The sequence below is a fragment of the Pelodiscus sinensis genome, chromosome 2 (genome assembly GCF_052426305.1).
Source record: "Pelodiscus sinensis isolate ZL-2025 chromosome 2, ASM5242630v1, whole genome shotgun sequence".
NCBI lineage: Eukaryota > Metazoa > Chordata > Testudines > Trionychidae > Pelodiscus > Pelodiscus sinensis.
The window spans coordinates 206,743,969-206,767,889 of record NC_143053.1 but is presented as its reverse complement, the minus strand read 5'-3'; the positions used below and the strand labels follow the sequence as shown (position 1 = coordinate 206,767,889).

The 23,921-nt window shown below is 39.4% G+C and overlaps 1 protein-coding gene across 2 annotated transcripts in view; it reads right to left on the bottom strand.

Moving 5' to 3' along the window:
- Positions 1–3,977: 3,977 nt before the first annotated feature.
- Positions 3,978–23,921, bottom strand: part of MEOX2 (mesenchyme homeobox 2) — an 80,290-nt gene continuing 60,346 nt past the window's right edge. The window contains exons 2-3 of one of the 2 annotated variants that reach the window (XM_075922291.2): positions 23,406–23,578; positions 3,978–5,315 (exon numbers count right to left, since the gene is read on the bottom strand). In XM_075922291.2, coding sequence (XP_075778406.1) covers positions 5,091–5,315; positions 23,406–23,578 — 398 coding nt within the window. In that variant the 3' untranslated portion in view covers positions 3,978–5,090. The remainder of the gene's footprint in view (positions 5,316–23,405; positions 23,579–23,921) is intronic. The other variant, XM_006138324.5, reaches the window with a different exon arrangement.

The following is a 23,921-nucleotide window of genomic DNA, read 5'->3' as shown; positions in this document are numbered from 1 at the left end:
ACAGTGCAATACCATCAGCTCCAGAAGAGCTAATTAGTGGTTAGAGTCAGGAACAGAAAGTCAGTTAGTTCTTCAGGGTTCCATTCCTAATTCTTCAGTGACTGGTAGTGTGATCTTGGGTATGTAACCATCCTGATGTGCTTCCTTTTGTCCATCTGTAAACCAAAGACTTACCTCTCACATGTTAGTATGTTTAAAATGTTAAATGTGCTTAAGCCACCAATAAACCAGTGGGTGGATACACCAGCCAGAGAAGATCAAATAAAGCATGAAATTAAGTTCAAACCAAAGCCCTCCTTTCAGGTTTGGCTTAACACCACAGAGCCCCCATTTCTGCTAGAAGTTGCATACATACTTACTTTTCTGCAGTGTGAGTATCTCCGTTCACTTCAATGAACACACCTTTGTAAAACTAGGGGATGCAAAGCAACTCAGAACACTTATTCAAAGCCAGCAGAGGTCTTGCCATCTTTCAGCAAGCTGGGAGCAACTAGCACATATTCTGCCCTGGGGGTTACTACCACCACAGCCATTTTGGTTTTACTGCCTCACTCCAGATCACTCGTGCGATTGGCAGGAAATGCATCTTCTCCATGTAACCTATTCTGTGCTTTTGGGAATCTTTGAATGATAAGCACTATGTAGCAGCAATGTATGATTTCAGTCATTTTTAAACCATACAATGCAGATTTGTTTGTTTCTCCCTATGATCATGGAGAAATGTGCCTTTTAATCTTCCCTTTTCTAACTCTTCTCCATCTGCCGTCATTTTGGATCCTTGGAAGCACTGGTGAATCATTCACAAGAGTTAACAATAAGTCAGGGTTTTCATCTAATTTATATGGGCAAATGTAGCCCTGCTAGAAGTACATTTCAGTGGGTTTTCCAGTTGTTGCCAATTATGTGATTAACAGTCATTGTGGTGAACTGTATGATTTCAAAATAGATTATAACATATTTTTAGCCAGAATGGGTCTGGTCCTTTCGCAGGCATGATGAGGGTGCAAGAAGCCTTCTCTATCTTTTTGTACCCTTTGAGAAAGGGCCAGAAACAATATTAAGCTCTGCATTCAATGAGGCTGAAGACCTGCTCCCTTGGATTGGTGCAAATCATTCCTAAGACCAGAGGGTATGTCTACACTACCCCGCTAGTTCGAACTAGCGGGGTAATGTAGGCATACCGCACTTGCAAATGAAGTCCGGGATTTGAATTTCCCGGGCTTCATTTGCATAAACCGGGCGCCGCCATTTTTAAATCCCGGCTAGTTCGAACCCCGTGCCGCGCGGCTACACGCAGCACGGAGTAGCTAGTTCGGATTAGGCTTCCTAATCCGAACTAGCTGTACTCCTCATTCCACGAGGAGTACAGTTAGTTCGGATTAGGAAGCCTAATCCGAACTAGCTACTCCGTGCTGCGTGTAGCCGCGCGGCACGGGGTTCGAACTAGCCGGGATTTAAAAATGGCGGCGCCCGGTTTATGCAAATGAAGCCCGGGAAATTCAAATCCCGGGCTTCATTTGCAAGTGCGGTATGCCTACATTACCCTCCTAGTTCGAATTAGTAGGGTAGTGTAGACATACCCTGAGTGTCTCTTGTAGCAAAGTGCCTCCAAACTGTTCCAAACGCTGGTCATGATGTTAGTTTTACAATCTGGACATTTGTGTTTAAAGGGTTACAAATTATTTTTAAATGCATGGCCCTTTCCTGTGGCAAACAATTTACTGCACACATGAATACTACTGATGTCATACTTTCATCATACAAGGAATGGCATATTTCTTACTAGAAGAGTTACCTGGAACTGCTCAGGTCCTTATCCCAAATCCTTTTAGTTTTGAGAAAATAAAATGAAAATGTACATGCTTCATTTAAACCATTTCTCTGGGGTGAGGTTGGGGATGAGGGGTTCAGTATTCACGCTGCCCCAGGGAGAGAGCATTACCCCACCCTTCTCATGCCAGTAGCTTGGGGCCAGGTGAGAAGCGCCCCTCTGTGGCCACTACAGATCCAGTGGGCACAGCCAGGAGAAGGGTGCATGTTCCCTGGCTGGGGCAGGTGCCAATTTGTCTGCTCCCTGTGCTCCTCAGTCAGAATGAGGAATGCAGCAAACTGTGCACTTTCTCCTCGCTCCCCGAGGATGAGAACAGCCAGCAATATTCACCTAAGAATCAGGAGTGAGTGACAGCTCCCCTCTCTGCTCCCTAACAGGTGACTAGGGGTGGGCGGCTCAGAGCTGGGGCAGTCCTAGATGGGGAGAGGTGCAACTCCAGCCATTCCCTTTCACCTTCCTGGTGTTCTGGTCTCTTTTCTGTATGGTTTTCTGAGAAGCAATCCCATTCCAGACACATACCATTTTCCTGGAACAACCAAATCCTTACCATGCTTTAAGTTATGATAAAATGAAGCTGCATACTGACTTTGGTGGTCCTTGCCACTCTTAATCACATTGGATGCTACCATCATTTGCAAGTATCCCTGCCAAAATCAGTGGAACTGGTCACAAAGTAAGGTTTTACTCAGTTTGAGTTGGGTTGACAGAATCTGGCCCTACATGATGAATTGTTATTTTCGTACTGCCTACAATGTGCAGAGTATTTTACAAATCAAATAAAAGTCTTATTCCTTAAAAATATAAAGTCTAATTTTAGACATATATGAGTAACAGCAATGAACAGTTGTAGGGAGAAAAGGCGAAGAAGATGAGTATCGGAATAAGAACATGTTTTTACTCTGGTTCATTATTTTCATATAATAATGGTATAGTGGCATATCTTTTATTATTTCTTCCTTGTCCAATTCCATCTAAATCATTGTGTTAGTTTCTAACAGGACTCCTCTTTTTTTCTTTTCTTTTTTTCAGATACAGACTAACACGGCTATCCCTCTGAGACCAGTCATTGTTGCTACGTCTATACTGTAGCCTTCTTGTGGAAAAGCATATGCAAATGTAGCGGAGCTGGAATATCACTGCACTTCATTTGCATAAGTAATGAGCAGCCATTTTTGACCAAGATGCTTTTGCGCAAAAACGAGCTGTGCAGACAGCTCCTTTTTGCCCAAAAACTCCCTCTTGCACAAGAGCCATTCTTCCTGAAAAAATAAGGAAGAACAGTTTTTGCGCAAGAGGGGGGGTTTGCATAAAAAGGAGCAGTCTACACTGCTCTTTTTGCGCAAAAGCCTCTTGCGCAAAAACGACTGCTCATTACTTATGCAAATGAAGCACGGTGATATTCCACGCCATGCTTCATTTGCATATGCTTTTCCACAAGAAGGCTACAGTATAGATGTAGCCTTAGCGTGGGCATTTGATAGATACAGGGTAATATATGAAGTAGTCTTCCAAAGTAAGTGGTGGATGGCCCATCATTCGGACATTTAAATTAGATTGATTACATACTAATTAGTGGGTAATAGGGAATAAATCTGAATTAGAAGGGAATTTCACTAGAAAAGTTCTTGATCATGTCTAACATTTAAGATACTTTTGAGTCACGTGACTGTTAATCATCAGTAAATGTGCACTGGTACTTTGGATGCTTTTCATTCCAGTTAATCTCCTACCTTTCTGATGAAGAGGAATGTTGCCCAATAACTCTGATTTGAACAGGTTTATTTTATAAAGGCAAAGTAATGTAAATTAACATCATCTTCCTGAGCAGTTACAATTTTTTTTCTCCATTTCCACAACACATGACAAAATATCTCTTTAATATTTGCCTTAGATCTTGGAAAATAGTTTATTGTCTCTGTATTATTCTTGGCTGAAATCATCGTTAGCTGAGAGCTGCTTTTTCCTAATAAAGGAAAGAGTTTCACAAATGGATCAAGGTAGAAGATTTATCCAAGATCAAGTGTAAGTTTGAACACATAGATTTATATTGCCTAAAGCAAAACAAGTTTTAGAAAGATTCATGAAGTTACAGCTGCTTAGGATTTTTAAAGGATTTTTCAAGTTTCCCATTAAATCAATATAGGCAGACTGAAATTATTTAAAAAGGATCATTTATTAAACATTTTTTCTTTACAAAGTACAATCAGTGTTTTGTTAGATTTTATTTTTGGTGTTTGCCTGTATGTACACATAAGTCTGTAACAGAAAATGTGTCTTGAATTTAGACTTGGGACATAGTATCAGAGTTATCGCCATATTTTTTATTTCTCCCAACATAAGCAGCCAATTCAACTTAACTGCTGGTTTTAAAATCAGAAGATGAAGAAACAATATTTCTGCTGAGTGCTTACAAATCTACTCAACTAGGATGAAGAAGTAATGTGTACATTTTTAGGAGTTGGGGAGGGGGAGGTAGAAATAAATTCCTTGACACAAGTGGAACAAGATGTTATTTCTGGCAAATTACTAGACTATCCTTATGATCCTAAAAGTAATTCTGGCAGTTATAAGATAAGAAGAATTGAGGAGCAAGGTAAGTTTAATAATACCCTATTAGCAGCAGTTGATAATAAATGCAACATAAGGTTTGTTTTGTCTGTGGTATAAGGACATTTCCTATCAGACACTATGGTATAGTTCTTTATTTGAACACAAGTGTCTACATGTATTGTCTGTCATTGGGACAACAAAACAAAAATAAAGAAACAAGAAGCCATTTATCATCATGAGTGATTATTGCCATCAGCTAATATTAATGCATTACTAAAATTAGTGAAGACAGGAAAATGCTGTAAGGTAAATATATACAGAGTTAAAATAAGTTTCTTATTCACTAGACAGTGATTTTGTGGCACTGTGGTTTTTTCAGAATATAATCTCTGTTTAAAGCAATGTAATTTTCAGTGCAAGCTAAAGCCAAAATACCTGCCCGCTGTCCATAAACATGACAAACAAATCTGGAATGTTCAAAGCAAGTTCATCTTCCGCTTCCCACTCTTGAGGCACCTTTAAGACATGGCACTTATTGTAAACCATCTAAAAATCAAGAAAAGTAGACACAATAAGCTTGAATTTTTAATAACAATGTTTTTTTTAAAAATCACTGCCAGAGTCACTTGCATACGTAAACGATGCCTGTGTAAGGCGTGCCATCATAGCATTTCTTTCCTGAGAACGGAGCTGGGATCATCTCTGTGTATCATAAGTGTGCATGCTCAGAGCTGTGATCACTATCATGGCTGTCATCGTTCGCTAGTGAGTCCCCTGTGTGCTGGAGGCCAGCTGCACCAATTCCGGAAAGCTCTGAAGGAAGCAGTGTACCCTTTTTCACGTTCACCAGTTCTTTTTCCCGGGCTGCTGCCCCTTGCTGGCCCCCTTTTACCCGCTTCCATTTCATTCGTCTATTCTGGAACCAAACTTTTACCTTAAAAATAAAAATGAAGACAAGGTCACTAAAGGCTAATGGTGTTCTGTACACTAATAAATAATGCATCATGTATTATGATGCTAGGCTCTTTACAGTATAAATATAAAGGCAGCTTGCCTTCTCCAATGAGCTCACAGTCTAATTTTAAACATGAAATAATGCATGAGAGTAAGCAACAATAGAGTCACAGAAGTATGTTAATGCGATTATATGAAATACTTAGCACTACTGGTTTAATTTTTCTCATATGGCACCTGATGGGTACCAAACTAGAGAATTTGCCGGACCAAGGAAGAGCAATATTGTCTAGTAGTATTACCAATTTCCACTGCTTACTGGACTCTTAGAAGACATTTAGGGGTAAAATAGAGCTAAATAACAGCACAGGACACTGAGAGCCAGGACTGGTGACTGTAAACAAATGTTATGGGACTGCAGGAAACTTGGCCACACCCCCATCATAAGTGGACGTCCAGCTAATTAAAATAATGATAGATGACAGATGTTGTCAGACCAGAGAGTGTCGGACTAGAGAGGTTCAACCTTTACTACCATACTTTCTAATGGAGGATCTCAAAGTTCTTTAGAAACATAAATTAACACTCTTGTGAGATAAATATTGTCCCTGTTTTGCATGTGAGGAAATGCAGATATTTGATCAGGAAAAATGGCAAGCACAAATTAATAGAGAGCTTAGAAAATAACCATTCTCTTCTCTCTAATTTACAGTTTTGTGCCTTAATATTGAATCATGCTTCTACGTCCTTTTATTTTTAGCCTTTTTCTAAGTATGTTTTCAGAGTACTTGGGAAATGAGCATTAGAAGAAGAAATTTGTATTAAAAAACAAGAATATGGAAGAGTAAGAAACAACTGTAATTTTTTATGGGTCAATTCCAATTCAATGCCCTGCCCTATCCCTTTTCTAATACATTCAAGGTCATGTTAGAAGAATTTTTATATGAAATATTTATAATGGCTTCCCTTTTTGTCTTAAATATTTATTTTTATGATAATGGTTACCAGTCTTCCTTTTTGGTATGAAACTGTACTTGTTTCCTGCAAATTTGGGATACATCTAGACTACATGCTTCTTTTGAAAGAAGCTTTTTCAAAAGAAGCTTTCGAAAAAGCTTCTTTTGAAAGAGATCGTCTAAACAGCCACAATTTTTTCGAAAAAATGATCCACTTCTTCAAAAGAGAGCACCCAAGCAATCTGGATGCTCTCTTTCAAAAAAGCGCTGTTTGTGGTCAAGAACGCCTTTTTTGAAAGCTTTTTTGAAAAAAGTCATTCTTTCTCGTAAAAACGAGGTTTACCGCTGTCAAAAACCCCACCGTGTTCTTTCGATTTAATTTTGAAAGAACACGGCAGCGGTCTAGACGCAGGTGAAGTTTTTTCAAAAAAATCCTACAGTCTAGACATAGCCTTGGTGTGCTGCTAATCACTGCAAACTACAGGGGAGCCACTTTTGCAACTGCCAAAGACTAAAGAAACATGTCAACTCTTATAAATGTACCCTGATCTGATCCTGTGTAAATTCTAAATAAGCCTATGCCATTGATATTGAAAGCAAATTTATTTTGTGAAAAGGGAAGAAGAGAAAAAATAATTATTTTAACACCTTGACACTTACGGCTATAATGGAATATTCCAACTATGTCTTTGTGTCTCTTTCAACATGAAAGTTCAACCAAAAATTCTACAGCATGAAGCAACTTCTCTCTTGGAAAGGAAATAAGAGCTTGGAATATTGATGTGTCCTTTTCAGTGATAAGTGGAATGTATTTCAGAGCTTTAAGAGAAATGCCAAAGAGTTATACAATGTGTCCTGCTGTGACAACATGAGTAATAGAGCCACAAATGGATGTTTTGAAGAATTTATGTTGTATGTTCAGGAAATCTTGCGGGCTTTAACCTTTAGTATAATTGTGAATTATACATTAGAATTTGACTTAAACAGAATTGATGTTTAAACTCACTTTTTTTTAAAATTTATTTACGGTACTTAGCATTGCCGTTACAACTAAACTGAGTTCTTAAAGCCAATCATTTGGGAGTAAGGCAAAATGATTCTAGGTTGGTTAACAGCCTCACATCCCAGGACATTCTTTCCTTTAGACTACTCATCAAAGTCAAAAGACTCTGACTAGTAAAGTCAAATGAGCATAAAAGGGAAGCTGCTATAACATTGGGAACTATAATTAGGCCATATATCAGAAACTTCCATGAAAGCAGTGTCTTCTACAATACTACAATATTAGTACTGTACTTACAGCTCTTTATAGGAAGATACTGATGTCATTTTTTTTACAATGAAATTCCTCTTCTAAAAGACACTACAGCACTGATGCCAAACACTGGAGTAACGCTGTAGTATTTGAAGCTATGGAGATGATCCAAAGCTCTCTGAAATTAATGGGAATCTTCCCACTGAGATTTTAAAAAGATGATCTCAGGGTATTTTTGCAGCTCTGAAAGATGAAGGAATATGCTATCATGTGAAATGTGTATCCTAGTCATCATGTGTCACCTTTATTTTTTCAGAAACCATTCTTTGCATATCTGTTTAGGGCAAAATCATTTACTATTCAGGGTATATATGTGTGTAAAAAATTGTCACAAGTAGACCACTGTGCTTTTCAAAATCCTATTGCTATTTGGGAGGCCTAGTAAGCAAGTCCATGCTTGCTGGTGTTTCAGTGTCTTAGGGAGAATATAATTAGTGAAGCTGAGGATTCAACTAGACTTCCAGCTACTCTTACAACCATGCTGAGACATGGAGCAGTCATTAAGTGAATGCAAGTGGGAAATGTGTATGGGCAAATTGTTCATTTTCAGTGATCAGGAGTGTGTGGACCATATTGTCACAATTTTTCACTGCTCATGTATTTAGCAGTGTTAGTATGCATGGAGCCAGGATTTATAAATGACTCGGGATAACACTCAGGAGATGCACCACCCTCCTATGCCTCTTTCAAAATCTTAATTGCCAAATGGGGTGCTCCCACATGTCCCCTCCCTACCCCTTTGGGTTACCTTTCCTACATCCCTCTCCCTGCAGGCATCAGTCACCCCTGCCAGGATTTGGTCTTTAGGACCAATGAAAATGTTGTAAACATAGCTAGTGATAAAAGAGCAGGTAAAAGACTACTTAGATTCGTATAAGTGGATCCAGAACATATACGCTTACAAAATTAACAAACTTCTGCAATCATCAACAATTCTTTTTCGAGGAAAAGTGATTGAAAACTTGGAAAGTACCAGAAGACTGAAGAAAAGCAAGTGAAGGACTTAACCTGTCTTCAGAAAAGGAAGGCGCGTGATCCTGGCAATTGCCACTCCACAAGTCTAATTTCCATTGCTAATGCACCAGGACATATATTAAGAGGAAAGAACACTTTGGATTGTCAACATAGAAGCAAACATACAAGAAAGATTTTGTATAATAAAATCGGACTGTGCAAATTAATTAAAATAGATATGGGTAGTAATACAATCACATGAACATAAACTGAGCAGAAGCAGTATAAAATAAACTAAGATACCAATAAACAGCAATATGGTTGGAGCATGTGTCTGGTAAGAGTATCACAAAGTGTTAGATTGTGTTTTTCTTACGGTTCTCAATAATGTTCTAGCAGAGCAAGAGAACACCATATTAACAAGAATCAAAGATGACTGGGTGATGTTGGAAATTAATAACAGAAATTCAAACAGATCTAGATTTTTGGAAATAACTTCAGGTTATAAATAAATAAAATTGAACTTGGAAAAACTCAAAGCTAATACTTCTGGGGGAAAACATTCAACAACATAGAAACATAGGAAGTAGTAACACTGAAAGAGATCTAGGAATGGTCAAATTAAAGAAGAAGGTTGTCATAAAACACAGCAGTTAAGAAAAAAAACACATAGATAGGCAACCATGTCATTAAGTAGAGAGATTATAGGCCTGTTCTCTCAGGCTTTGGTGTTCTCAGAGACTTTAGAAAATGCATTCATGTTAGGGCACTTTATTTCCAGAAAAACAGAGATTTTGAAGCTGTTTACAGATGTTCAGCAGTCAGTAATTAGGAGGGTTGATTTATGAAAACAGATTTTAAAAGAGCCAAATAGAAACTGCTTGGCTAAACAATGACTTAGAGTAGGTAGAGAGGAATGCACACACATACAAAACTCTACAAACAAACATTTAAAGCCTATTCACATCAAAAAATTAGGTATCGTAATAGTACCAAATCCAACATATTGGGACCAAATTCAAAGGTTGTGTTTAAGTGGAGGTGTAAATTGGTAAGTGGCTACAACTGTGGAAATAAATTCGCCTGAGGGAGTTTATGTCTCAGAAGGTTAGTCATGGTAGCCATGTTAGTCTGTATCTGGAAAAACAATGAGTCCTGTGGCCCTTTAAAGACTAATAGATTTATTAGGGCATAATCTTTGGTGGGTAACTTTCAGCTACTTTTGAATCTATTACTGGATGTCCAGAGAGGTTAAAGTGTTCTCCTATATAGGTTTATGTATCTTACCTTTCTTGACATCTGATTTGTGTCTATTTATCCTTTGACGCAGAGACGGTTCAATTTGGCCAATATACATGGCAGGGGGCATTGCTGGCATATGATGCCATAGATTGCTTTAGTGGACGTGCAGCTGAATGAGCCCCGATGGTGTGGCTTATGTGGTTAGTTCCTGTGATGGTGCTGCTTGTATGATATGGTGTTGCTTGTAGATATGTGGACAGAGTTGGCAACAGGGTTTGTTACAGGGAAGTTACTTATCAAGTAAGTCACCATTCCTGTGATGTACCTTCACCAGTGTTAATGAGGCCAAATCAGTCAGGGTGGATGTGGCTCACTCACAGCAGCTGATGAGGAGGTGCATATACCAAGAGAGGGAAAATTGCCTTTGTAGTGAAGTACCCAATCTAAATCCTTCTTCAGTCTTAATTTGGTTATACTGAATTTGCAAATGAATTGTAGTTCTGCTGTTTAAAAACTTCCAAACCAGATTACAAAGAGAAACAGCAAACCTGCAATTCATTTAAATTTAAGTAATTTAGTTTAAGTAATTTGTAGGGACTCTTCTTTGCTATAACACACACTGGTGGTCACCAACCAGTAGATCGGATCTACCGGTAGATCTTGGAGCTTCTGACAGGTGATCCTGACTGGTTTGGGGGGAAGCTGTGAAGCATTGGCATTTCAGTTGCCCCTCCACCTGCTGCAATGGGGTTCCTGCCCTCTGTCTTGGAGCTGCCCCCTTGGGAGCTTCATGCTTGCTGTGCAGGGTGTGGGGGGGGGGGGAGGGACGCTGATATCAGGGTGTCCCTCCTCCCCCCACTCCTATATCCTATCTCCACAGAGAGAAGGGGATAGAGGGAGCTTGGCAATGCAAATCTATCACTCATACACTGTGTGTGTCTCTGTCATTCTCACAAACACACACTGTCCTCCACTCTCCTCTCCTGACTCAACACATACGTGGAGGGTTGTTGTTACTTCTTTTACTGCTTGCAAAGTGGGTTATTTTGGGTTTGTGACTGGTCTGTGCATTTCATAATTGTTATTTCTCTCTTACTCTTATACAGGCAGTCCCCAGGTTACGTACAAGATAGGGACTGTAGGTTTGTTCTTAAGTTGAATTTGTATGTAAGTCAGAACTGGTACATATTGTAGGGGAAACTCTACCAAACATTTCTCCAGAGCTCAGTTTTATTCTCCCACACCTCACTTCCCTCAGTCCTTTATTCTCAAGCTGAGGTGTCTGCTGAGAAAAGCCGCTCCGCGTCTCCCTGGTCTGCTGGGGAAGGGGGCGCTAGCTTTGCATCTCCCTGGTCTGCTGGGGGGAAGCAGCTAGTGCGGGGTTGCCTCACCCCATTTGTAAGTAGGGATCCGATGTAAGTCGGATCCATGTAACCCGGGGACTGCCTGTATTTAATTCTTGAGTAGTGAGTTCTAAAATGCCTAATCTGTCATGGCTGGAGTAATTATCCTTATGGTAATTGCTGCTCCTGAAAATGGTTGGCATGTCCCTGCAGCCCCTGAGAAAGGCAGAGCAGGGGGTCTCTACATGCTTTCCTTGCCTGTAGACACCACTCCTGCAGCTCCCATTGATCAGTAATGGGGAACTGTGGCCAGCAAAAGCTGTGAGCTCAGTACATGTAGATGAAGGGCAGCACATGGCACCATGGAGCCATTGCTGTACATGCCAGCTACTTCCAGGAGTGGTGCAGGGCGAGGGCAGGAGTAAGCCTGTCTTAACCCCACTGCTCCGCCATTCGGAAACAAACAATCTCAGTTAAATGGTGCCCAGCCAGAGCCTGCTTCCTGAACCCCTGTCCCAGCCCTAAACCGCCTCCTGCACCCAACCTCCTGCCCCAGACGCGAGCCCCCCTGCACCCAAACTCCTTTCCAGAGTTTGTACCCTGAAACCCCTCCTGGATCCCAATCCCCCACTCTGGGCTAAGCCCAGATCTCCTCCCACACTCGTACCCCTTGGCCCAAGACCAGAACCTGCACCCCCCTACCCCAGCCTGGTGAAAGTGAGTGAGGATGGGGGAGGAAGGACAATGGAGTGAGCAGAGGGAGGCCTCAGAGAAGGGGTAGAGTAGGGGCGGGGCCTCAAAGCAGGGGCAGGAAGGAAGTAGACCAAGTGTATTTGGGTTTGAGGTAGATCTTACATTGCACTTAAATTGAAAAAGTGATCTTGTGGTTACAAAGGTTGGAGACCACTGACATACACACAGAGAGGAAAGGGAGAAAGTGAAAATTAAACCAATTGAGACTCCCCTCTTTATCTGCCTTAAGGCAAAATTTAGAGTTAATGTATTAAGTGGTGTAAATTGCTCCTATCCCTTACAGTCAGTTAATTTCCCTTAGACCTACTTTATATCTACATTCCAGCAGTGTGTAAAAAGAAGCTAAGAAGCTGCAATTTAACACCAAGCAGCTGGAAAAAAGTGGAAGTTAACGTACAATTGGGGCAATGTAATTACATCTCTTCTTCAAGCTCTTCAACTGAGTGAGCTCTGGCACAATTTTGATCTGGACTGTTGACTCCCATGGGAGAGCACTAGGCCCAATAACTAGGGAAGTCTAGCCACTGAAACAGCAAAAGGCTTATTCACCACTTATATCCTATATAAGCCCTCCAAATGCAGTTTAAGTGGTGCTGGCCCCCTTTACAGGGGTCAATTTAATCCCCAGCGCTCCTGTGAGGTGAGTATGGTTTACTTGCTCCATTTTACAGGCTGAGTTTAACATCTGGTGCCAAATATCTACTATTTAAGGCAGTCAGCTTAAAAAACCAGAGTTGCAATAATTTAAAACTGCAATAACTGTGTTAATGTCTCATTAACAATGATTATAAATAACCTGCCGCTCTGTGGTAAATTTACCTTGTAAAATGATTAACCCAGATAACCTCAAATGGATTGTTTTTCTTGTTTAGGAAAAAATAGTAAAATATATATGCTAAAAATTTAATGTATTGAAATTCAGAACTAAATAAAACCTGCAATTCATTTTTATTTTAATTTGCTTTATCTACTTATTACATGAAGTGCTATTAATTTCACATGCTTTGCTAAGTGAGAGAACACTTTATAACTGAAGATATTCAGACACTGAAAATACACATAGTGTTGAAAGGCCTTTAGGACCTGATCCAAAGGCCAGTGAAGGTAATGAGAGTCTTTCCATTGACTTCAACGGGTTATGGATCAGGCCTTTAATGCTCATGTGCTAATAATAATACGAGACGGGCTTTTCACATGCCATTTCCTCTAGAGATCAGATTCAGATATCTGAAATCTGAACTTCCTTTGGAGTTTGTGAACAGTAAACAAAGGAGCGGATAGGTATTAATACTTGATCTAGATACATTTTAGTAATGGGCAGGAAGTCTGAAGAATTTTGAGTGTCAATTGATTGTAATTTACAGAAGCCAATGCTTTTCAAATATACAGCACTTTTGAAAATGTTAAGTGTCTTACTTGAAATGTCATACTAGCTATACTGAAAAAGGAGTGGGCTGTCAGAGCAAGCTGAAGTAAACCTGGGGGGAGGAGGTGGAAACTGGATAGAACGACAGCAATATAAAGCTATGATGTTCAGTTTGTGTGTTTGAAATAGCCCAGAGGTTCTCCAACTGTGGGCTGGGACCCCAAACTGAGTCATGATTACCTAATTTTAATGGGGTCACCAAGGCTGTTTTTAGATTTGCTGGAGTCTGGGATTGAAGCCAAAGCCTGAGCCCCATTGCCCGGGACTAAACCCCAAGGGCTTCAGCCCTAGTTGGTGGGACTCAGGTTACAGGTCCCTTGCCTGGGCTGAAAGTCCCCTCAGTAGGAGTTCAGACTTCGGCCTTGGTTCCCCACGCAGGGCAGAGGGGTTCAGGCAGGCTTAGGCTTCAGTTCTCCCTTCTGGGGTCATGGTGTTATTTTTCTTGTCAGAAGGGGGTCACAATGCAATGAAGTCTGAGAATCTCTGAAACAGCCTATTAACTGCAGTGCATCCAAATATAATTAATACTGTACCTACTGTTTTGAAGCTTGATCCCATAGGTTGCTGAATATTCTTGTGATGTAACCTCAACTCCCTGGTGACTTTAGAGGGAGTTAAGGATATTTAGTACCTCCCAGAAATATATACTTAACAATATAAGTAAAAATATGTGTGTACTCTTTCCTTCTTTGAATATATATTAAGAACTGCAAACAGCATATTTCATATACAAAACACACACTGAATATAGAACAATTTAATGTGCAGAATATATATATATATATATATATATATATATATATATATATATATATATATATATATATATATGCGAGTGTGTATATATACGTATGTGGAGAATGAAGAGAAATGAAGACTTTGTTACAGTATTAGCAACTATTTCTAAATCAGCAATTATGGGCTGGTCTATTAGGCACATCTGCTCATTGGCATGAAAGCCTTTCACTTAGTCGACAAGTTGTTTAGCATTTACGTCTCCCAGACTGATGATTAAGCTGTTGCTTAAATAGGTTTAGGACTACATGACCTCATATTGAGCATCTCCTTGGGAGCAGACACGAAAGAGAAATGTTTTGCTATGGCTGATTTATTTTAAGGAATACTCCACAGTAATCAGAGGGGTAGGATGAAATATGTGGGGCTGGTAATTGATGCATTATTTCAGTGGGTTAGGCAGCTATTATTAATAGCTAATACTTATGACAGGCCGGAGTTTTACCTGCTACCAAAGAACAAAATTCTCTGCTGTCTTCCATCCACACAACTTCAATAGTATGTGAAAATTAACATGGCTTTTAGGTTCAAGTTGAGTAAAGCATTTGGACATATGCTTAAGACTACCCCATACAGCAAAGCATATCAGTATATGCTTAACTTTAAGCAGAGTGTGTTAGTCCTATTGACATCAATAGGTTTTAAGCACCTGCTTAAATGCTTTTTTTAATCAAGCTGGATGACTGAATTAGGACTTGAGAATTCTGTGTTGAAACAGCAAAATCTAAATGATGACTTTTTCTTTAAAAAATGAATTTTCTAGGAAAATAATATTTATCTTACTTTCTGAAAAATAGATACATGACTCTGTCTGTGACTAAACTGTATGACTGCCTTACTTATACTCAGCTCATCCATATGTCTCCAGAAAATAGGCACTTTTTCTTTTAAAAATGGTAACTTCCTAATGGAATGACCAGCTTTGTTAGGTGCCAAAATATTGGATTTTAAAGTTGTGACATTTTTATTTATAGTAAAGCTATTGCAAATCTGTTTAAAATACGTTAGTTAGGATTTTTCCTTTCCCTCAAAATCTTTCACAGTTAGAACTTATGATAGCTAAGGTTTCACTAGTGTAATAACATGGAAATTAATCACAATATTAAAAAAAAGTTAAACGTTTTTTAAAACAGGTTTCTGCAAAATACGTGAGCTATCACAAACTATGCGATAAATGAATTTATTGGCATTTGTTTGAGATGATGTGCATAACTCGTGAATGGCTTTGAGACTTGTGGGTAACACCCATCCAAAACTCATAGCAATAAAATCAGTATGCCCTAGCATTTCTAGTACACATATAATGCAAACGTACCTTTCTGAGACCCACATTCTTGTGGTGCATTATGCCTAATTTATGTACTAAGAACCCCAGTTCTTAAACAGTATAGCAGCCCCACAAGTCCTTTCTCCTGTCATTAGCCCTTTCTGTGTGCCTTCTGTTTACTTATTTTGATGGTAAATTCAGTTTATTTTACACTGTAGATTTTTATACTGAATATTCATAAGTGCACAGCAGGGGCTGCTGAAGAAAAGCTAGAGGTTTTGGAAGATGGATAAGAGACAGGTGGGATTTTTGGCACCCACCAAAGTGTAGGAGATGGTTTTGGTTTTTGTTACTCAGAGGCAGTTGACACTTTGGATACTCGAAAGGCAATACATTTGCTCCCTCCCTCCTACAGCAAGGCAGGGATAGAGGGCACTTATTATTTCAGAGGAGGCAGTAATTTGAATATTTCATTCTCAATGCTAGTAAATCTTGGTAGCAACCTGCCATACTCCATCCCAATGAATGCCACTTCATCCGACAATAATCTTCAACAATTCATTTCATAGGTCTGCTACAATGTTCAAGCATGAAATAGTTAATCTTAACTTTTTAAAAGCATTATCTTATACGGAGCAGAATGGGGCAGTTCCTACTTTATTGCAGGGGTGGGGAACCTTTTTTACATTGTGGGGAGCTACTGTCCCACAGAAAAAATTAGTTGTGGGTGGTACAAAAGTGAGAAGCACCAAAAAAAACCCACTCACTGATGTGGCTCCCAACTGAGAAAGAGAAGGACACTCCCCACATTCCCCTCACACACCAGAGCCTAGAGGAACCCTGGCTAGAAGTTTGTTTTCTCCAGCCTCACCAGGGGAAGGAGCAGAGTGGGTTGCGGAGGGGCTGAAGTGCCAGCACAGGCTCCCCAATGTCCCAATCAGTCCCTCGGAGGCCCGATCCAGGCAAGCCTTAGGATCCCCACCCCGGCCTTACCGTTTCAGATTGCCTGCATTCACAAGCACACGCTGTGGTGTGGATTTCACATGGGAGTTCGGTTTTTGTTATGTGCAATCTTAGGTTATGTTGGCCTTAAGAGTTGCCACAAGACAGCCTTGTTCTTTCCCTGCCCCCAGGTATTTTCACGAGGGCCTGTCACATTCCAATTGATATACATCAGTAGAGAAGGCACTCAATTTATATGCAATATCAGGATTTGTTACATTAGCTGAAGTTGTGAGTTTGATTTTCTGAAATTACTGCTGTTCATAATGAGATAGAATAGCTTAATATAACATGCAAATACAATATTCTGACATAATATGCAAAATCAGAGTCATGTTAGACAATATGGGACTGCTTTGTCCTGAGCAAACATTTACACCTACATGAAGTAAGTGTACAAGAAAGCACTATTGCTAGAATTTTACAGCCAATTAGCAGGTTCAAATGACTCCACACATTCAAAGCAATGGGGAATCAGAGCTCCATGGTTCTTAAGAGAATATGCTCACTTTGCTCCATGATGACAATTTAGTACTAGAGGAGGGAAGAAGCATGACAACTCTTTAGAGCTCTTGGACTCCACAGCTTGAAACACCTTCTCATAGGCCAAACTCTAATTTGCATTCAGTTTAATCAACTCCACAGCTCATTCCTTTAAAACTGGAGGCATTCTCTTGACTTCCAAAGCAGGCCAATCTTTTATCCTTGATAGTAAATTGGCCACAGAGTCAACATCCAGTCTTTTACAGCTGGCATGGCTCAGAAAGCTACAGCTATTTTCAGCTGGAGTAGGCCCAAAGAATACAATGGCAATCTAAATGGATGCTAATTGTTATAAGTACCTAGCATAACAAATAGCCTTTTTCCTCCACATATAGACAGAAAGATCCATAAGTGAATCTCCAAAGATACTCAAAACAAAGTTTCAGAAATATGGTGCTTTCAGTTTTTCTGCTGTTTGATTTTTAGGCTGACAAAATGTGTCACTTTTCTTAGAACTCAATTGTGATATTAAGACATCACTTTCCAAAGGTGCAGTACAGAACAATCACTTCTCCAGCTGAAATTCCTAGGGAATGTAGCTTCTATGCCAAAAAAAAAAAAAATACAGTTTGTGCTTCCTTTTGGTTAGGGATTGGCAATAATTTTTTTTTGGGGGGGGGGGGCACCCCAAGATTTTGAAAGTGGTCAAGAGCCACACTTTTCTGTGGAGGGGATGTGGGGTCTAGGATGTAGGTTAGGTGCAGAAGGGTGCACAGGGTAAGGGACTGGAGTGCAGGAAATGGTGTGAGGTCTGAGAGAGAGTTTGGGTGAAGGAGGTGGTTGTGACCTGGGTCACAGTATTGGGGTATAGGGTCAGGGAGGGAGTATAGGCCTGGGGAGAGATATAGAAAGGGGTTCAGGGCCTGGAAGGGAGTTGCGACTAGGGGCAGGAGGGTGCAAAGTGGTTAGATGGTGACCTGGGGAGGGAATTGAGGAGCAGGAGTGCCAGAAGGAAGCTCTGGCTCGGAGGAGCCCACTTATAGGAGCTTAGAGATTGGCTGGGGTCAGTTCCTATTGGCCGGTTATTTCCAGCCAATAGGAGCTGAAGATTAGGCTGAGGGCGGAGAGGTCACATGAAGCTTCCCCCTCCCTCTAAAGCAGACAGCCACATGGAACAGCCCTGCACCTTAAAACAGTGGCTGCTGCGTGTTTGAGCGTTCCGGCAGTATGGTCTGCGGGCTGGATCTTATCCACCCCTGCTTTTTGTCCTGACCAGCTCCATGGTCCTACCTTTACCCCAACCCCATTGCACAAACTAGATTTAACAGAAGCATTGTCTGAACAATTATTAAACTTTGGGCCAAATCCCATAAGCTGATTAGCACAGGCAGACCACTTTACTTTTCCAAAACCTCACTGAATTCAACTAGACTTCATGCAGATGTCAGGATCTAACCATGACTAGCAGCTGGACCCTTGATGTCCACTGAACCACTGGAAGTTTTGAATATAAGGTTTCCCAATGTGAATGAATTATTAACAATAATTCCACTCCCAATTTATGTAGCAAAAGTAAACTCATCATTTGAAGTTTTACCACAAACTTTTGTTTTAAATGTAAATAATTACTCAAGCCAAAATTATATAATTAAAATACCAATTAGATATATTTTATGTTTCCAGAAGCATTTCTTTTTTCAGGAGAAATTATGGAATTACTGTAGTAATGCTTCCTGTAATCATTTTATTCCAGATAAACATACAAGTATCACTAGATTTTTAAGTACATTATTTTAAAAAAATGACAAATCCAGAGGAATGCAGGCAAACCCCATCTCTAAACCCAGGTTTCAGTCCAAGTTGCAATGTCTATACAGCTATTTGTAGTGCTATAGCATGAGCTCCTCAATCCCAAATCTGTCAACCCGAACTTAGAGGCTTGCTGCTGTGGGCTGCTGCTCATCACACAGACATATCTACACACTCAAATCATTATAGCATACATGGACACTGTTGAATAAGTGGAAATTTGGAATGAGCAATCGACTTCCAGAAAAGATTCGACAATCCAGCATATCTGATTGATATTGCTTAACTATGTTAAGGTTGTCTGTACTCCAGCAAATCAACCTGACTTTGTCTGGAAAGGCTGTTTGGCCTGAATAAGGATTGTAGAATCCCACACTCAGTCTTGAGATGCTGAAAAAGATGTTAACCAAGTATAAGTAGCCATTTATGAATAAGAAGGATGGGCACCTCTGTAATGGTGATTTACTATTATTATTTATTATTTTATTGCTGTAGCATAAAAAGGCTTTAATCAAGACTACAGCCCCACTGTGCTAGATACTGTAAATATACTGCTGTTTATCTGCTCGTGGAACTACCGGCACCACTTCATAACTTGACACACTAGAGACTTTCATTATGCTGAACTGAGACAAGGGAGCATAAAGCCCTTCTTTATTTTAACAAACTGTTTTCCCCATTACCTACGAAGAAACACTGATTCTGGGTATTTTGTAAATGATTGATGGATTTTGGGCAGATATCGGGACTCAAGGTTAACTAGCAAAAATAAGCCCTCCTAGTGGAATTTAATCTGACTAGGTGGGATTTTCCGTTTATGTTGGCAAATAGAAGCATTACATATTTGAACTGTTTATTCCGGTAACCTTAGCTAGCTTGAAGAACTGCAACGTTGCTCCTTTGATTAGCTCTGTGCAAAAAGATCTTGTGATGTGAAAAGATCTCCCACTCTTTCTATATTTGGCAGGACTGACCCTATAAAAATGTCCATTTTGCCACACCTCTTATACCCCACTCCAGCTGCTTCCTCTCCTCATCCCACAGTGAGATATTAAAAGTTTGGATGGCGCCTTCTCCAAGTTTATCTGGATGGACAAAAAAGCCAAGAATGCGCTTGTCAAGGTTACAAATATCTAGAGACCTAAGAGATTTTTTTTAGACTAACTAGCTCTTCAGAATACATAGAGGCCTGCCAGCTGAAAATCATTAACTGCTGGCTGAGTAGGGATTGGAGTGCACTCTATAGGCAATGGAGTAAGAATTAGAGGCACCTATATTGCTGGAACTTTTATAGTGTGATAATAGAGCCACAATATGTGTTTGAAATGCTCTTGAAGTGCACTCAATAACCGAGACTTTGAGATATCTATGTAATCTTTTTTTGTTAGGGTGCCATACAAATTATGCTCATTCCTGTTCCATGCTGACATTCTAAATAACGTAGCCTAACATGCAAACAACAAAAATCAGGACTTGGCTCCTTCACACATTTTTAGTGAACATGTCCTTCCACCAGGCATTTATATTTGTGCTGACCTTAGAAATTGTTTGGAAATTAATTTGTGTCTTGCTTTGATGCTAGTAGAAAACTTGGCCAGTCTTGCATAGGCTTTTAAATATGGTAAAACATATGTTTTTCTATAGTTTATTCTACGTGCCAGAAAGGTAATTATGAATGTTGGGTGGTGATGTCCCATTTAAGCTATAACGTATGGTAGAAATTATCATAATGATCAAGAGGAAGATTGAGTTTTCCTAAGATAATGGGCCCCATGATTTATCTCACATCTGCCACATATTGGGAACTAATTGAAAGAAGTAACTTTAGGATGACTGACAATAGTGTTCTCTTGTTTATTTTTGTGTCTCTGACTCTGTATAATAATTTGATATTTGCTTTTTTTGAATGTCAGTAACAACAACATATGCAAAATAATTAATTCCGTCAGTGGTTAATTCTGTTCACAAACATAGTTTCTTGGTGGAGATGTTTAATGTATCTAATAACGGCTGCTTTTTTTTTCTTTGCTGCATTATCCAATATCCAATTTGAGTATCTATTTCACAAAAAAATCATAAGCATTCCCTGAATGTTTGAAGATCTTTCAAACATAGGTAGGTCTACAGCTGGTTTTGGCATAGGTACTATAACTTATATCTTAACCTAGTCAGAGACAGTGACTACTATTCTCAGCAAAAGATGCTTTGGCAAAAATTTTAGAAAATGATAGTATATGCCAGAAATGAGAGTGCCCCCACAGTGTCACATCATTCTCTGAATAATACTCTATGCAGTGATCACTTCTGAAAACCAGACCAAATGAGCTATGCTACATGAGAATATTTAGCCTTTTATTTAGATTATAGTCCTTTCCCTAAAGAGCTTATTTCCTAGCATGTGTGTGTAAAATATCCAGCGCAACAGGCTTCTGATCTTGGGACTAGTACATGCTACTAGGTAATAAAAATTACAATAATAAATATGCAAGTGGTTGGATGCTGGTATTGTGTTAGCATTCATTCTGTTAACAACTGAATGTAATGCATATTTAAGAAATATTCTGACTCTGCATTGAAAAAATTAATATTGATCTCACAGCAGTGTAATCTGTGGCATACGTTTTCTGAAATCAGTGCAGCTTGCACCGATGTAAAACTAGTATGAGGGAAGAATCAATTCCCGAAATTCCATTCTTAGAAGTTTTCATATAATGTGGAAGGAGAGGGCCTGATTCTGATGTTATTCACATCAGTTTCACACTAAGGTAATTCATCTGATTTCTATGAAAATGTTCCCAAATTACAACAGAGGCAATGACAGCAAAATTTCCCCCAATTTTTAGAAATCAAATGAATACTGGAGAATCGGCTAGGTTTTCATCCACTTTCCAATTATCTTTTTGTTGTGGACCATTGTGCATCTTCAGTGCAGTTAATGGCCCCTTCCTGTCTAACTGGAAGGCATAAATCAATCTTGTTAATGCTGTTGTGTATGTTGGGAGTAGAAGCTTTAAAACCTTTCCCTTCCTGATTGAAATTATCCAGGCCTTTGTCCTGATTGAAACTATCTGGGCCTTTGTCCTAGAAGTGCAGCATTCTCAGCAACCTAGGTGCCACATGTGATTAACTAGAGAAGCACAGAAAAGTTATGCTCAGATGGTATGTGGATAGATTCATTATAATGATTCCTAACATTGATATTACACATCTGCGACAAAGTAGAAAGTATCCCCTCATGTTCCCCTTCATGAATTAACGTGTAGTAAAGGAAGTCTGAGATTTTATTCTTTGATATAGAAGTATCAGAAGAATTCCTTTTCTCCCAGTGAACTCCCAAAGATGTATGTTCAGGTACACCTATCTCTGTATTGTATATTGAAATAATCAATTTACTTTTGGAACACTGAATCATCTCATCATATGGTTGTGTCATACCACTTTATAATGCTGGATTAATTTTGCTGTGTTGTAAAACATCAAGAATGGTAACTTACAAAAAACACTGGGAGAACATTTTAACCTCTCTGGATAACAGTAAGGGTATGTCTACACTAGTAGTAGTTCGAACTACGGAGGCTAATGTAGGCATTCGAAGTTGCAAATGAAGCCTGGGATTTAAATATCCCGGGCTTTATTTGCATTTTCCCGTCCGGGCACCATTTTTAAATCCCCTTAGTCCGAACTAACTGCCCGCGGCTACACGCGGCAGTCAAATGTTAACTCCAACTAAGTGGCGCCCGGACGGGAAGATGCAAATAAAGCCTAGGATATTTAAATCCCGGGCTTCATTTGCAACATCGAATGCCTAGATTAGCCTCCCTAGTTCGAACTAGGGGGCTAGTGTAGACATACACTAGCAGAGTTGAAAGTTGCCATCCTCAAGCCAAAAATAAAAACAAAAAAAAACCCAACCCTTCAAAAATAGACATGAAACTGCTGAGCTGGAATTCATATGCAAATTTAATACCATCAGAATGGGTCTGAATAGAGACTTGAAATGACTTCTTCTTGCCATAAGTAATTTTCCACTTTAGGTATTTTCACCTTCTTAGCCACATTCACCTTGATCTCTGTATTCCTACTATCTGTTTCTTTTACTTTCTCTTATGGAACCTGATTAAATGATTTGGAACTCACAAAAGCTTGTTCCATATAAACTTGTTAGTCTGTAAGGTACCACTGGACTCCTTGTTGTGTTAAAAGCGTAAGAGAACAGAGTTGTCATCAAATATTCCAAGTATGAAAAGACACACTGCTTATTATGCTTGAAATGGAAGTCTTAGTTATGGTTTGGTAATTCAATGTCTTCCTTCCCACTCTAGTAGCTTGGTTTGTGATTTTTCAGGATTCAGAGAACAGGTGGTAGACATATGTAAAAATGCCCGTAAATATCTAGGAAGAAGCCTTTGCACAGAAGAGAAGACTGGATATATTTTAAGTAGAGATGCATTGGGCAATCTGAAAACCTATTGATTCCCTTCTGGGAGGTACACTATCTGACTTATTGATAGTAAACACCTGTTTCAGTGGGTTAACTGAATTTATAAATATCTGTTTCAAAGTAACATTTTTACTCAATCTTAACATGTATCATTTCAGAGTTACCTGTAATTTTTTTATTTTATACATTAGCATATCTAGGATAAATCAACTAGAGCTAAGAAGATGGCTGGTAGTTTTAAATATTTAACATACACTTCAAAATCAACAACTTTCCATCGGTACCTGTCTTTCAGTGAGGTCCAGATTTACTGCTATCTCATATCTTCTCAGCCTGGTTAGGTAGTTATGATGGGCAAATTCTGCTTCTAGCTCTCTGATTTGCTCCTTGGTAAAGGCTGTCCTTTCCTTCCTAGGTTTGCTGTTGACCTCTGATTTGTAATTTCCTTCCTGGGAATCTGAAACAAAGGAGAGATAAAAGTGAAAGTTATAACAAGGGTGTTATTTATTAGGAACTAAACCTACAGATTAAATGTGTACTCATCTTCTACATGAACATCTTAGAAACTGCCCCACCCTGGAATAGCAGAAGCACACTACCTTTGATATTAGTGAAACCTCAGCTGCAACACAGTAGAATAGCAGGAGTTTCTCCAAGAGCTGTGAACTGCCTCTGTTCTTCACTGTGGAGTATTAGGCTACATCTAGACTGCAAGCTTATTTCAGAAGAAGCTTTTCCGGAAGAGATCTACACTGCCAAAGAGCATTGAAAAAATGATCTGCTTTTTCGAAAGATAGCGT